The sequence below is a fragment of the Mustela nivalis genome (assembly GCF_964662115.1).
Source record: "Mustela nivalis genome assembly, chromosome: 6".
Taxonomy (NCBI): Eukaryota; Metazoa; Chordata; class Mammalia; order Carnivora; family Mustelidae; genus Mustela; species Mustela nivalis.
This window is the reverse complement of record NC_139025.1, coordinates 136895321-136910355: the sequence shown is the minus strand read 5'-3', so window position 1 is coordinate 136910355 and position 15035 is coordinate 136895321. Positions and strand designations below refer to the sequence as shown.

Here is a 15035-nt window from a genome sequence, read left to right as displayed (position 1 = left end):
AGTGTAACTTTGCAGCACAGAAACCCATGCAACACTGCATCAGCAAGGTGACCAAGGTTGACAACAACAGTAATTACTCATAATGATACTATGTACCCTTTGTATGAGGTGATCAAAATGGCACACTTGAGTTGTGGCCTTCCTCCCTGAAACCCATAACCCCAGTCTAATCATGAGTAAAACGTGGGGAAAAAAGTCCCAATGGAAGGACATTCTACAAGATACCTTACTAGTACTTCTCAAAACTGTCAAGGTCATTAAAGCAAGGAAAGACTTAGAAACTATCACAGCCAAGAGGAGTCTGAGGAAACAGCCTACTAAGTGGGAAACAGCCTACTAAGTGTAATGTGGTGTCTTGGATGGGGTCCCAGAACACAAGCTATGTGGTTTAAAAACTAAAGAAATCTGAATAACGTACAAAAGTTCTGTGAATAATAATGTATCAATACTGACCTTTTAGTACTATGCAGTACTACCAGTACTATTGTACTATACTAATGCAAGATGTTAATAATCGGAGAAACTGGTACGAAGCATTAGGAGAACTTTCTGTACTATCTTTGTAATCTAAAATAAAAGGTTTATAAAATTTAGGGGAAAATAAATTGTGTTTTATTTTATCTTCATTTATTTCATTTCCATTGTTCTTTATTTCTCTGTGTTCTATATTTCTCTGTGTAGATCCAAGTTTTCGCTGGCATCACAGTCCCTTTGCAGAAGGACTTCCTTCAGCATTTTTTGCAGAACAGATCTCCCAGCAATAAATTCCCCAGATTTTTTTGTTTGAGAAAGTTTTTATTTCTCTTTCATTTCTGAAAGACAACTTTGCTGGATACAGAATTCCAGGTTGAGGGTTTCTTGTTTTGAATTCCAGCACCGCAGGTTACTCCACGGTTTTATAGCTTGCATAGGTTCTGAAGAGAAGTATGGTATATATTTTCTTTTTCCTTCTCTTTCCTCTGGCTGCCTTTAAGATTTTCTCCTTGTTGTCCTTTGCTTTTAGTAACCTGAAATGTGTGTGTATTTGTCCTACTTGGTGTTACTGTTTCTTCAAATATTTCTTCTGCTCTGTTCTCTCTCCCCTCTTTTTGGAATTCCAATGACAAATATGTTAAACCACCTGATAGAAGTCCACAGCTCTTGGAAGATTTGTTCTGCTCTTTGTTTTGCAGTTTGGGTTAACTTCACTGACCTACAGACCAATAGGTCTTTAGCGCTTGGTTGGAGTTCATTTAGTTAGGAATTGGGCTGAGTTGGAGCTCATGGGTGCAGTCATCACCCTTGGTGCCGCCACCATGGGCCCCGAATCCCTGCAGCAGGAAGTGAGGCTGGTTTGCCGGAAGTCGGTTTTTCTCCAGTGTGTGATCCATTCTCAGTCTGCAGCCTTCCCCTCTTGGTGCTGCGCCCCGGGCTGGGGCCTCTTGGGCATCTGCCATGCTCTTGGCGTTCACATTGTTCCTGCACCTCCGCCCTGGCTTCAAATGTTTTTCCTTTTCCATTTCTCAAGATACAATGGGAGGTCGCCAAAGGGCCTGGAGGGTGACACTTTCTGTCGTTCATCCCCTCACAGATGAACACTTCTGGTCCATAGGACAGAAAGGGGAGAAGGGTCCAGGCAGCACATTTTGTCCCTATTACAGGGGCTGCTCTTCCCTTTTCTCAGCCGTACATCATAGGGGAGACATCTTCAGGATGTTCCCAATCTCTTCTGTGAGCACCCAGTGGGGTTTGTGAAGAAAAAGCCTCCAAAAGAACTTGGACTTCACCTACATCAGAGTAGGTCAACTTTCAGTAGAGAAATGTACCTCGTATGCCAAGTCAGAGTGCCACTCTGGAAAATGTATACAATTTACAGCATGTACAAAACTGGCAGGTTTTACTTGAACAATAAAAGACTGAAAACAAATTATGTTTCAAGGAAAAACAAATGAATGCTTTAATTTACTATAATAAAATGTTATGACTGTGGAGGTACCAACCATATCAATATAGAAAGTTTAGAAACTAGAAAAGGAGAGAGAAAATTCCTATATCCACCATCCCAACATAACTATGATAATCAGTTTGGATTTCCCCTCCTTTTTATTTTCCACATGCATATTTTTTTGCATAGTTTTAAATTACAACTAAAAAGAAGTTCAGATGAAAATTTTCATTTACATAACTTTCATACTGTTGAATACATTGGTTTCTTCCTATTATTCATACTATAAATAAAGTTGCAGTGAATCTTTTCAAGTTCTAGTTCATTTCTTTAGGAGAGATTCCCAGGAATGGGATTTGTGGGCTCAGAGGCATGAACATTTTTATGACTACTGGGACATCTTTGCAAAATCTTTTCAGAAAGCTCATTACTAACTTACAATGCCATCATCAGTTTCCTCACACCTGCACTGGTTCTCCAGATCACAACACAAAGTGGTAATAGTTGGCAATTAGTGAGTTTGTGGTTTTCTTTTGTCATTTTTATTTAAATCTCCTGATACATCCTTTCCATTTTTCAAATACTAGTTGGGTTTCTTTTTTGAATTGTACATTTAGGTACATTAAAAAACCCACCTACTTATTAAATATTCCCCTTCCTCTTGCTTGTATTTTATTTTACTTCTTTACGGAATGAGAAAATCTTTTTATCTCCCTTAAGACAACTGGAGAAAAGTGGTTGCAAGCTCAGTGGCTTTTGCAGCTCACTGTGGAGGAGCCAGAGCTTTCCAGCTTTCTGCTCTGCCATCCTAGGCTTTTGCTGGTCTGTCCCCTTGACACAGTCGTGCTTCCTGATCTCAAGATGGGACTGTACATCCCGCTGCCACATGCAGACAATAGTGCCCAATGAACGGAGTCTTTGCCCAAAGACTGTTAAGTCTTTCTGAGAGTATGAATGTGTAATGTTTTCTCTCTAGATTTCAGGATAGTATAACACCTATACAATATACACTACATTCTCTTATCATTTGATTGATTGATTGATTTTTAATATTTTATTTATTTATTTGACAAACAGAGATCACAAGTAGGCAGAGAGGCAGGCAGAGAGAAAGGGGGAGGCAGGTCTCCCACTGAGCAGAGAGCCAGAGGCAGGGCTCCCAGGACCCTGGGATCATGACTTGAGCTGAAGGCAGAGGCTTTAACCCACTGAGCCACCCAGGTGCCCCTCTCTTAGCATTTTAAAAGTACCTCCACACTTTGGTTTAGAATTCCTTTTAAAAATCAAATGTATCTATTTTAAAACTCATATTAACATACCACATAATACAAAATGGTACATAAAATAAAAACTTAACAATCAAGGCTTTAGCATAAATTTAAAATCTCCATGTATCCATTACATCAGGAAAAACAATACTGCCAAAACCCTGAAAAGGCTCTATAATTGGGCCCCCCGAACATTCCTGTTGTCCCACCTACCCAAAATAACCAGTATTATGACTATTACAGTGACTTGTTTTTCTTTACAGTTTTATCATCTATCTACACGCAATCTTAGCACATAATATTGCTTGGCTATTTTTCCAGCTTTATTTAGATAGAATAGAATAATTTTGTATTTGCATCCATTGTCTTTCATACATCATAGTCTGATGAAATTCAGCCACCATGCTAATTACTGCTATAGTTTCTTCCTTTTCATTCCAGTATAGAACTCCTTCACATAGACATACTATCACTTATTTATTTGTTCTACTGTTGACAGAAATTTGGATTATTTCTAGATGTTGCCTGTAACAGGCAATGCCATGCGCATTCCTTTATTTCCTGATGCTCATGGTACACATATGCATTTCTCTACAGTATATAAGGATGAATAAAAATGGTGGGTTGTAGAACCCATATATCTACTACTTTAGGAGACAATGTCAAAACAGCTGCATCAATTTGCACCGTAATCCTCAGGGAATGAGAGTTTGGAACTCTCACAATGAGAGTTATCAACACCTGGTATTATCAGCCTATTCTGCTTTGGCCATTCTGGCTGTTGTATGATGCTTTCTGTGATTTTAATTTTGCATTGCCTTGGTTACTGAGACTGAGTATCTTGTCACAGGCTTACTGGATACCCGGTAACTTCTTTTGTAAAATGTTCTCATGCACATTTTCAAAAATCAGATTTTTTTCATGATGACTTGTAAGTATTCTTGATAAAAAAGACCTCTGTGTGCTGTATGTATACAATCTACATTTTCTCACTGTCTTGCCTTTTTGTTCTCTTCATGGTGATTTTGATCAATAAAGATTCTTAATTTTACACAACCAAATCAATCCTTCTTTTACAGTTATGCTTCCTCTGATTTCCTATTTAACATGTCTTTCCCTATTCTAAGTTTGTCTCATGCTTAAAAACCTCAAAGATGCTTCTGCTTGCCTTATTACATGGGCCTGAAGCATCCTGTATTTTGGGAAGCAGGAGACTCAACAAAAATTAAAATAAGAACGAGGAGAACAGAGGCTCATCTATAAAAACATTATACATTTGAAAATTACAGTATCAGTAAAAATGTTCCAGTTTAAAGGTTAATTGAAACTATATGGAAGTGGTTCATGGCAAGCCTTTAAGCCTGGACTGAAAAATTAAAGTTATTATACAGATTATGTATAAAAAATTGATTTATTATACATAAAAAATGGTTGCTGGCTGAAATACTCTGTCACCAGAGAGCTTACCTCTATGTGATTAAATTCTCCAAAATTTGTTGATACTTTTTTTGTGGCCCAGCATGTGGTCAATTTTCAGTTTTATGTACACAAAGAACTTTTTTTTTTTTTTTTTTTTTTAAGTATAGAAGAACATATGGGGCACCTGGGTGGCCAGTCAAGTTAAGCGTCTGCCTTCAGCTCAGGTCATGATCCCAGGGTCCCGGGACTGAGTCCCACACTGGGCTCCCTGCTCAGCAAGGACTCTGCTTCTCCCTCTGCCCTGTCTTTCCTCCCCCCTCATGCTCTGACAAATAAACAAGCAAAATCTTAAAAAAGAGAAAAAAGGAACACAGTGTAAAGAACGTTTACTCTGTACTTTAAATGTAGATAACAACACTCTAGTGTATGGAAAGCAGATGGCGCAGATGTTAGATGTAGCTACTAGAAGGGCCTGTTAATCTCTGATTCACTCTACTTCTATGGTCTTGCCTTTTGGGGGCTTAACACAAAGTGTTAAAATACCCATGACAGATCATTTATTTTAGGGACAAAGTGACAGGAGCACACTGGACCCTCCCAATTTTTAAGGGCCCTGAACTTTGACTTCCCTGTCCCCCTAGGTCTCTGAGGCATCCTGCTCCACTGTGGAAGTGGCAACTACCACCTGCGGAAAAGCAGTCACTAATGCCAGGCTCACCCTCTTTGAGGATCTGTCTCCAACATTCCCTGGATCTTGAGCCAGGAATTCTTCATTATTTTGTAGGTTCTCAAGTGCTTTCAAGCAGATTTAAAAAATATTTTGCCTAGCATTTGTAGGTGTCTTCAGTGGAAGGGTTGGTCCCAATAATCAGGTCTACTATTATCACAGCACAAGCTTAATTGTCTTGTCTTTTTTTAAACCTCAATTTTAATTTCATTTATGGAAGGTTTCATTATCCAAAAGCTCTTTTCTATATATCATCTTAAGACCAGAAAGAAGATTTCCCAAAATGTTTTATGATACTAATTATGAAAGATGCTTTTTCATGAGGAAAAAAATGAAGGTTTCTATTATGAAATCACTTTGTGTAACCATATGTTACATACTAAGTTTAATGACTCACAAACAAATTAGCATTTTAAAGGCTCCAGTAAGTCCTACAGTGAAGAAAATTGCTTAGTTTTATTTAACACAAGGTTTACCAAACATTGATAAATCCTTCTTCTCATACAGTTCCAAGAAACATATCTGGAAAAATAGATTAGAAATCATTCTTTACTTTTAAATATTTTTCCCTCTAAATTTCCCTGGGAATCTTAACTGTTTAATCTTTTCATTCATAAAGAGTATATCTGGTATAATAATGAGTTTAAACTACTTTTTCCAAACTACTAAACCAAAATGGCATCATTGTTGAAAATGAGCTAAAACATATTATCTGGCTCTTCCTCACAAAAATAACATTTTAAAAACACCCATGGCAGATCATTTATTTTAGGGACAATTTATAGTAAAAACACTTTAAACCCATGTATGCTCTAAGTATTTCACATAAATACATGCTTCCAGTTGGTATCTTAGTTGACATAAAAAGTCTACTCAGATCTAATTCTGTTAAAAAGCAGATATATATATATATATAAATATATAGATAGATAGATAGATAGATACATATATGCCATTTAGAATACAAGCCACACAAGTGGAGTAAGTAGCGTTACACACAGTCTAGGTAAAATTGGCATGTACGAGTATGAGTTAATGAAGAATCAGGACATACAATCTTGATGCATTATGAGATGCTGAGGTGTACCCTAAGAAGCAGGATTTATCTCTGTTTATACGTAATAATATAAACAGACTTTTAAATAACTCACTAAAGGGGTGCCTGGGGGGCTCAGTTGGTAAAATGTCTGCCTGTGGGTCAGGTTGTGATGCGGTTCTGGGACTGAGCCCCATGTCCAGCTCCCCAGTCAGCAGGTCAGCAAGGAGGCTCCTTGTTTCTCTCCTTCTGTCTCCTCTCTCTCCCCCAGCCCCCCATTCATGCAATGCTCTCTCTCTCTCAAATAAATAAAATCTTTAAGTTTCTCACTAAGCACTTACAATATTTTAATACTTACTTGAATTTTAAGTTTTAATAGAAATACATGTTCCCTAATCATGATTATTAACACTATTAACACTAAACACATTAGTTACCTAAGATGGGGGGAGGAAGGGCATGGGAATGGAACAGAGGTATAAAAGGGATTAATACACAGCAGACTGAGATGCTTTGTATGAAGTAATGACGATGTGCCATGATCCCAGGAGTAGGATTATGTAGTCCTCTAAACATAAAGGTCACGACAGGGAGAGGAGGCTTATAAAAAAAGAAAAATGAATGAAAACAACAACAACAACAAAAGAAAATGTATTTTGATGATGACAAAGTCTGAGTTTCAAATTACCAAAGGGAGCACAGAAAAACCAAGCAGCAGAGACAGAGTTTAGATTTACAGTTGCATGGCAGATAAGAAAAAATATTGATAAAAGCTTTTAGAAAGTGTAAAAAGTACAAAAAAAAATGGGAATTGAAACACTTGTTTGACAGGAGTTAGAACCGTGTTTACAATATGCCAGAAGGATGAAGAAAAAAAAAAGAAGGAAAGTCAAGGGGAAAACACATTAGAAATCTTCGAAGAGTTAAACTCCATGGGGGAGGGGGGAACTATTTCAGAAATAAACCAAGAGGTACTTACAATTAACATTAAATGAAATAGAAATTCTCGAGTCTAGCCTTAGCTAAGCTAGGAAGTAGAAGGCAAAGTAAGATGGGCAGTACTGGGGGAGTACAAGCATATGGGAAGGTTTAACACAAAAAGAGTATGTATATGGGCATGCAAATAACTCAAATGAAGTTTAAATAAACTATAAATATTTGGAAATACACATATAAGTAAAGCAGCCTAATGTATAACTATTAATACTGTTATGAATTTTCCACAATTATGTTAAAAAAGATCCTACATTGGTCTTATATAATATTCCATCCAAAGCACAATTAATATGTGGCAGAATTAGGCATTTAACCTACCACTATGTTTTATAACTTGTCTCAGCAATATGTTTCTTTCTCATCACCTTAAATTAAGTTATTCAATTATCTCTGCAAATCTCTTGAGGCAGAAGCTCCTTACATTTTAATAGAATGAATGGGCTGAATACATACAAGTGTAAATTTTTCTTAGAAGTGTCTGTGTTCAGAAGTCTCCAGGAACACACGATATCTAAATCAGGGAGGAAAGTTTTTTTTTCCAGATACAATGATGATACAATGATGACAACTATGTTTATCACAGATTAAGAGACCAAGACCACTTAATGTGATGATAATCCAAAGGAATACAGTTATTCTTACAACTCTTTGACATATATGCCATGTTTCTGTAATGTTCAGTTCATAGTGTATCTTTGCCGGCACTCGGAGGTTGGGCAGACATATTTAAACATGTGTTTAAACTTGCTAGTCATCTTTGGGATCCTAAAGTAAAAAACAAAACAAAACTAACCCAATTTGGCTACAACTGTGACAAAATGTGGATGTTCTACAGGTAGCCACCAAAACAATGCTTTGAAGACAAACTTCTTAATAATCTTTGTAGCTCTAGAAGCAGGCCCACCATTTCTTTGTTATTGCAACCTCTCCAAAAACATTTCATGCTATTATAAAATGTATCATCTGCTAATGATCTAACTTTTGGCAAGAATAGATGATACAGAAATCTTCTCCTTAAGAAACTAGCTTGATGTAAAAACTGTATGAAGGCAATTGCATCTTTAGCAAAGAACAGTATCTGAAAGCACTTGAGGAAGCACTCAAGGCCAAGGTATAAAGAACAGAGCAGGGATGTTATTTAAAAATGTTAGGTATTAGTAAAAACACCCCTCAGAAGAAAATTAAGTCTACGAAGGGACATGTCTGTTCTAGTCATATACCCATTTTTCCCTTATCTGGTATAAGGCCTCATTTGAGGGACAATATTCCCTTTATCTCATATAGGGCAGATGCCTAGAAAGACAAACAGGAGTAATTCACGCACCCACTGGACTGCTTCCAGCTCCATTTGGCACTGTGAGGTCTGAAGTGCTCAACATCCCACCTAAAAATTTTGGAGAGGGAACAGAGAGGGCAGAGAATGAACATGAATTGGTTTTCCTTATCTGAACGAAGTAAACTGCACTCCTTTCCTAAAAAGCAAAAATAAAAACTAGCCCTAGACTGAATCTGGCATAACTGTGTAATATGATATAGTTAAATATACATATAAAAGCTCACCTATCAAGCTCTGGATACAAATGCTTTCCTGTATCAATATCAAAAAGTACAAATTCCTAAGAATGGGGTCAGTGCTAACAGTACTATTAAATTTGGGACTTAAAGAAGAGGAAACACTGTATTACAAAGAATAAAGTCATAAATGCTGATTTTTGCTGAATTCATGAACTCTAACTCCAGTCAGGTACATCTACTCTCTTATTTTTGACATGAGTGACTCACACTCGAACTTTAAGTCTTTGCTCATGATACCCTAATTAAATTTTCTGCCTGTCAAAGTATGGTTTCCCGTGAAAAGGAAAGTTATAGATGGGAGATTCTGTATATGGGTCCACTGTACCCAAGAGGATGCCACAGCGCCGCAGTAAATCCTCAAAAATATTCCTTAAAATGGAATCAATTATGTGGCAGTGACTCTCGCACATCATAGAAAATTAAAGGTAGCGAAATAAGAAACTGCTTATGTCAGCAATTCTTTTTCTTAAAGAACCAGCAGAAGAGAGACCACTACACACCTGTACTGCCGGTACTCGGCGGTCTCTGAGGGACTCCAGGGGATACATTTCTGTGCAGCGTGGCTTGAGGTGGAGACAGCATGCTTGAATCTGCTAATGTTGAGCTGGCGGCCAAAGATGGCGACACAAGTGAACTCCCTGGGTTAGTGTAGGACAAAGCATTAGGGCTGGTCACAGGGACTGTGACAGACATTGAGAAGTTTTGAGGTGGCAAACCAGGCTGTAAATAAAGAACAAGGAAGAGAAAACTGTTAGTTTCATTTTCATCTATATTAAATAAATAACTTACGAATTTTAATTTGGATAAGGTAACTCCACAGTTATTAAAAGTTGAGGACAGGGATAGTTTCTTACTAATCAACTGGTAGATTTAAGTTGCTTTCTTCAGAATTACATTTGAACATGAGTATGTCTGACATAAACTTTTCAATTTCCGTTTTATATATGAATACATATACACCACTATAAAGTGTGTGTGTGTGTGTGTGTGTGTATATATATATATATATATATATATTTAAAACAGTCCTAGAAATGAAAATTAGATGTCAGAACCTGATATTAAAGTAGTGTTGTCAGATTTAGACATTACAAAATATATTGTTACCAAGTAAGCATAAAATTTGCATTTTAATAATCCAAACCAGTTTAGTAACATTACATTTCTATTGAGAGATTACAAATTTAACAAAAGGAGAAAATATGTACACAAATTATAAATTTAATACACCAAATGTGGGACATTATAAATCAGCCCTGGTTTAACTGACTGACATTCTTAATGGACAAAACTTAAAAAAAAAATCAAGTCATATATACAACACAATGCAATCTGAGTGTGATGAAATGCAAAGAAACCATCTAAACAATAAAATTAACCGCTGAAAACCTATCTTTAAATTGTATGAAGATTAAGTTATAATTATAAATGCTATCTTACTTCCCTCCTAAGTATTCCACACCCCCTTAAAACAGTATTTGTCATTTCTTCTTGTATTTCCTTCGTAGACCATATATAATATACTTGTTAACCATGAATATAACAGTTCTCTTTATAAAATCTCCATTATAGAGAAAGAAGAAAGCTTTCTTCTCTCCATATTTTAAAAGTGATTGCAAAGAGTGGTAACACTGCTAATTCAAAGTTGGAAGAACATAATTTATGTTCTCTATTCAATAGATTATTTCAGAAAGAAAATTATCATTCATTAACTGACATAAAACAATGGCTACATGACAAAAAATTTTTTTTCAAAGGTAAAGCAATTTTATTTACACAATATTTTGCAGTTTAACATTTACTACAAAGTCACCAGCATCCATGTGAGGTCAGAAGGGATTTTATTTTATTTATGTTTTTAAAGAATAATAACTGTATTAGCACAAAAATACTTCCTTAAATCTATTTTTCATGAGCTTCTTATAGTAAAGGACTCCTTTGAAGAGATAATCCATGATGTATACTTCAAGGCATAGTTTTTAAGAGAATTAACTCTGACAATAAGATAAATATCAGAATCAGAACCAATTTGTTCCCTGAAGCCTACACTACAGATGCAGCTTTAGAAAATCAGATCCAAAATAGCTGTTTTAAGCAGCTCTTGCCAATGAGCTCCCCGTAAGAACTCTTTGAAGAACTATCAAAGAAGGATAACTCAAAAAACTACTGGTTTTCATGATGGTTAGATGTATGAGCATAGGAAAATTTTAAACCAAGTATTTGATTTGCAACCAGTTTAAAAACTTTGCTTCCTTAAATTAGTATCAAGCCAAGCCTCTCTTCCTCAATACCTACAATAAAAGAAAAGAAAAGTTTGGAGGTATTTTGCCAAATAGTTTTCAGACATTTACAAAGAACCAAAGAGTAAGTTACTACTATTACAGCAACTATACAAAATAATTAAAAATAATCCTGAAACATCAAATTTTGTAATAAATCTAATCACTTTATATTTTATAGTCTCAAGATCTATTAATGTACATGTAATATTTTTTAAGTCATGAGAGGGAAAGGGAAATCTTATATGAACCCTTTATATTTACAATCATGGAAATTTAAGAGCTAGAAGGGACCTTAAAAATTACGTAAGCCAGCTCATTCACTTTACTGATGAGAAAATTGGCATCTGAGAGGGATTTATGCGCCCTGTCCAAAGGTATAGGAGACAGTAAGTAGAACTTAGATTAGGATGCCTTCTCTTCACTTCCTTGTTTAAGACACTGAACATGTATTATTATAAGACTCCAACAAATTTATTTTGAAGTTCTGTAAAACAAACAACAACAAAAAAACCCTAACGAAATTTCTTCCCCTTCTACTTATTGGTATCATCACCCACTGCGAAAATAAACAGGATGCATAGCCAATATCTTCATGCACAAGATAAAAGCAGAAACCATACTTTAGTACTCACTGCGATTTTATGATTCCGCATCATATTATCAAATTCCTCATTAATTTTTTTATATTTTTCTTCTGTATGTGGAGTTAGCACATAGGAAGTATCAGGGTCTGGGCTGTCGCACCCTCTGTGTTCCTTCTTGTTCAGAGCCTATATAATGAAGTTAACAAAAAGGATCAACAAATAAAAAGTAGAGGTAAAGTAAAAGTACTTTCAGGGCCTCGTTTGAAATAAAATCACTATCTTCATTTAGTTTGCTGAATCTGTCCTCCGAGAGTGGACTGTGCTCAAAGTAATCGTCAGCATCAGGACTCTCACAACCATTCAGGCCTTTCTTTCTTAAAGTCTGAAATACAATTGGAAAATTCACACACAAATGATACTAACTTGCCATGAGTTTTGTAAAATTTATTAAGAGAGCACAGACTGAATGAATTATTACAAGAGCCACTGAAATGGTTTTTAAATGATCACAAATGTACTCTAATCCTCCAAATAATGTAAACCTTAGGTATAAGCAAAATTAATGTTCCCAGTGCACATTAAGAAAAAAAGAAATGTTAATTTATTTGGATTCTTTCTTCCCAAACTTCCTAGAGATACTAAATTACTCACGGCTCTGACATTTACAATCTGAATCTGATTACAGCCTGATCAACACATCTGATAGGGCCAATGAGTGTGCAAACTGACACAGAAATGTATCAAAATGATGCTCTGAGAAGCTATCATAGTACCTTTACAAAATGAACATTTCAGCAACTTCATCTACTGAAACTGCTTTCCACCTGAGTTTATCCTAGCCACCAGAAAGAATTAGCATCCTATCTCAGTAACCTCATTCCTAATTTGTTCTTAAATACTATCATTTTCCTACAAAACTTAAAGGCAAAAAACGCAAATACTTATTTACATTTGACAGCTATGACTCTTTTCTATGTAGAGTATACATATTATTAGTGACTTTATTAGTGACACTGAACATCTATTGGTGTAAGATTGCAACAAATTTATTTTGAAGTTCTATAAAACAAAACAAAAAAACACCCCACTAATGAAATTTTCCCCCTTCTACTTACTTTTAAAGTTTGTAATAATATGTTAAACAGCATGTATCTTTCACCCCCTTGGCTACCTCTTCGTACAGAGCTCCTTCAGGGGTTGACCTAATCCACTGAACTGACTTTCTGGAAAACTTTGTGTTATGAAAGTATCTCCTAGACAATATGTTCACTTTTCCTTCTTATTTTGAGGTAAAAATATAATGAACTATTTGTTTTCTGATTTTTAATTTTTTTCACTAAAATCACCATAAATGACTTGTTCAATATTTAAAAGAGTAGCTTTACAACCAAGGGCTTGACAATTTGTGGAATACTAATTTATTTCCAGAATGTCTAAATTTTTAAAAACCCCAATGGGTGTTTTTTTAAAGTAGAATTACAGAGTTCAACATTTTAAATAGCTTTGAGGCTGGCTGATTTTCTAATCAACCACTGTGAAGTTTTGGGAAGTTAAAATTTTCCAAGTAAACTAATGAAGTTTATTTAATTGGGAAACAAAGTTTGATCAATAAATTAGTACTATGTTTGCTAATTTATTCTTTAATGATTATTTAAATTAGATTTAAGATGCACTTAATTAATTCATAGTAATCTTGATATCCTTTAAAATATAATTTACAATTATGAATGCTTATTTTATAAGCACTGAAAGAATGTAAACACACAACAGGTTAAGATAGGAAATTTTTTTCTTAGTTTCCCTGAAGTCAAATTATTTTAAAATCCTTTAGTCAATTTGATTTTTTTCATGCTTACAGAATCATAAACAATCCTAAGTGCTGATACGTTAACTTCTCCAATTACTTAGCATGCACTAGGAATCCCACATATAGTCTCTGAAACCCCCACCGTAACACAATCACTAAACATAAGCATAGAGCAAACACTACCTGTACTTCCCTAACACTGGCCCCGTGGCTCTATGTTCTATGGATATAACTGATCACATGAACTTTTATGTGTACTTAGCCATAAAAGGTCCAGTTATTTAGAACTAAGGGATGGAGACATGTATTCTCCTCCGCTCACTGTAGCAAGTTCTGCTTGCCAAAGCTCTGCAAGTTGCTATCAGCAATGAAGACGTTAACATTCAGAATATTGGAACACAATGAACTCTTATAACCTACACAGCCCTAGAAACAAAACAAATATAGTAAGTGCCTACACAGATTTCATCATGAACTTGTTGACTTATTCTAGCCTGAAATCTCCAGATATTTTCCCATCATATTCACGCATCTTAAGACTAGGAAATTCATAGTCATGCTTTCACTAATAGCGACCACCAACTATGTGCCTCTTTGAAGTCCTTTCAAATTACTGAAGAAAAAGAATATGGACTTTTAAAGTAATTACACAGAAGTTTTATTCTACAACAACAGGGTTAACCCTACTTGCACTCATAAAGAATAGTGTTCTGGTATCTCCAGCTCTGCAAGCCTTCACTTCAGATGGGGTTCCTGTCATTGTGAGGGAATTCAAGAGGCTCTATCAGCTCTGGAGATAACAAGCTCATGTACCTCTACTGGATACCCAACTTGCGTCTTCTTATCACCAGAACATGAAGAGTTGTTGTGAGGACCCAACTACCATAAAAAGACTTTTTCTGTCTTCTTTATCATTACCACAGAGCTTAATAGTAAAAGTCTCTCCTGTGTCACAGGTACTAACACATGGAATGCTGTCATCTATTAACAAGCTTAGGTGAGGCATATAAGAAACAGGCTAGCTTCAATTTTTTCACGTGCTTCAGGTCAGCCACAATAAAAACACTTGGTTAACGAAGAAAACAGTGTGAAAGGCTACCATTTTGAGGAATCTGTTGTTGTGTATTCCTTAAGAGTACTAGCACGGTGCACAGTCTATGGCTATTACAGATGATTATTATGGTCCATTCTGAAGTAAATAGTACTTCATAAAAAGTACTTTGCTATTGTACATCAACAGACAGTTTTCAGTGACATTATGGCAAACTCATGGGGAAAGTTCAATTGTGCCAAAATAATTTCAAGTTTCACAGGTATGTATCATGTAAGTTGACTGAAGTTGCTTTTCTTAAATAATTAAGTTATTAATTTAAGCTAACTTGATACAACCTGTTAGGTGTTCTTTTGTACCAGTGTT

The 15035-nt window shown here is 35.6% G+C and overlaps 1 protein-coding gene across 1 annotated transcript in view; it reads right to left on the bottom strand.

Moving 5' to 3' along the window:
* Positions 1 to 15035, bottom strand: part of LOC309867645 (myocyte-specific enhancer factor 2A-like) — a gene marked incomplete at both ends in the record, with an annotated part of 115624 nt that overhangs the window by 14829 nt on the left and 85760 nt on the right. The window contains 3 exon segments of the mRNA XM_082736704.1: positions 8695 to 8754; positions 9446 to 9665; positions 12059 to 12193. Of these exon segments, the coding sequence (XP_082592830.1) occupies positions 8695 to 8754; positions 9446 to 9665; positions 12059 to 12193 (415 nt within the window).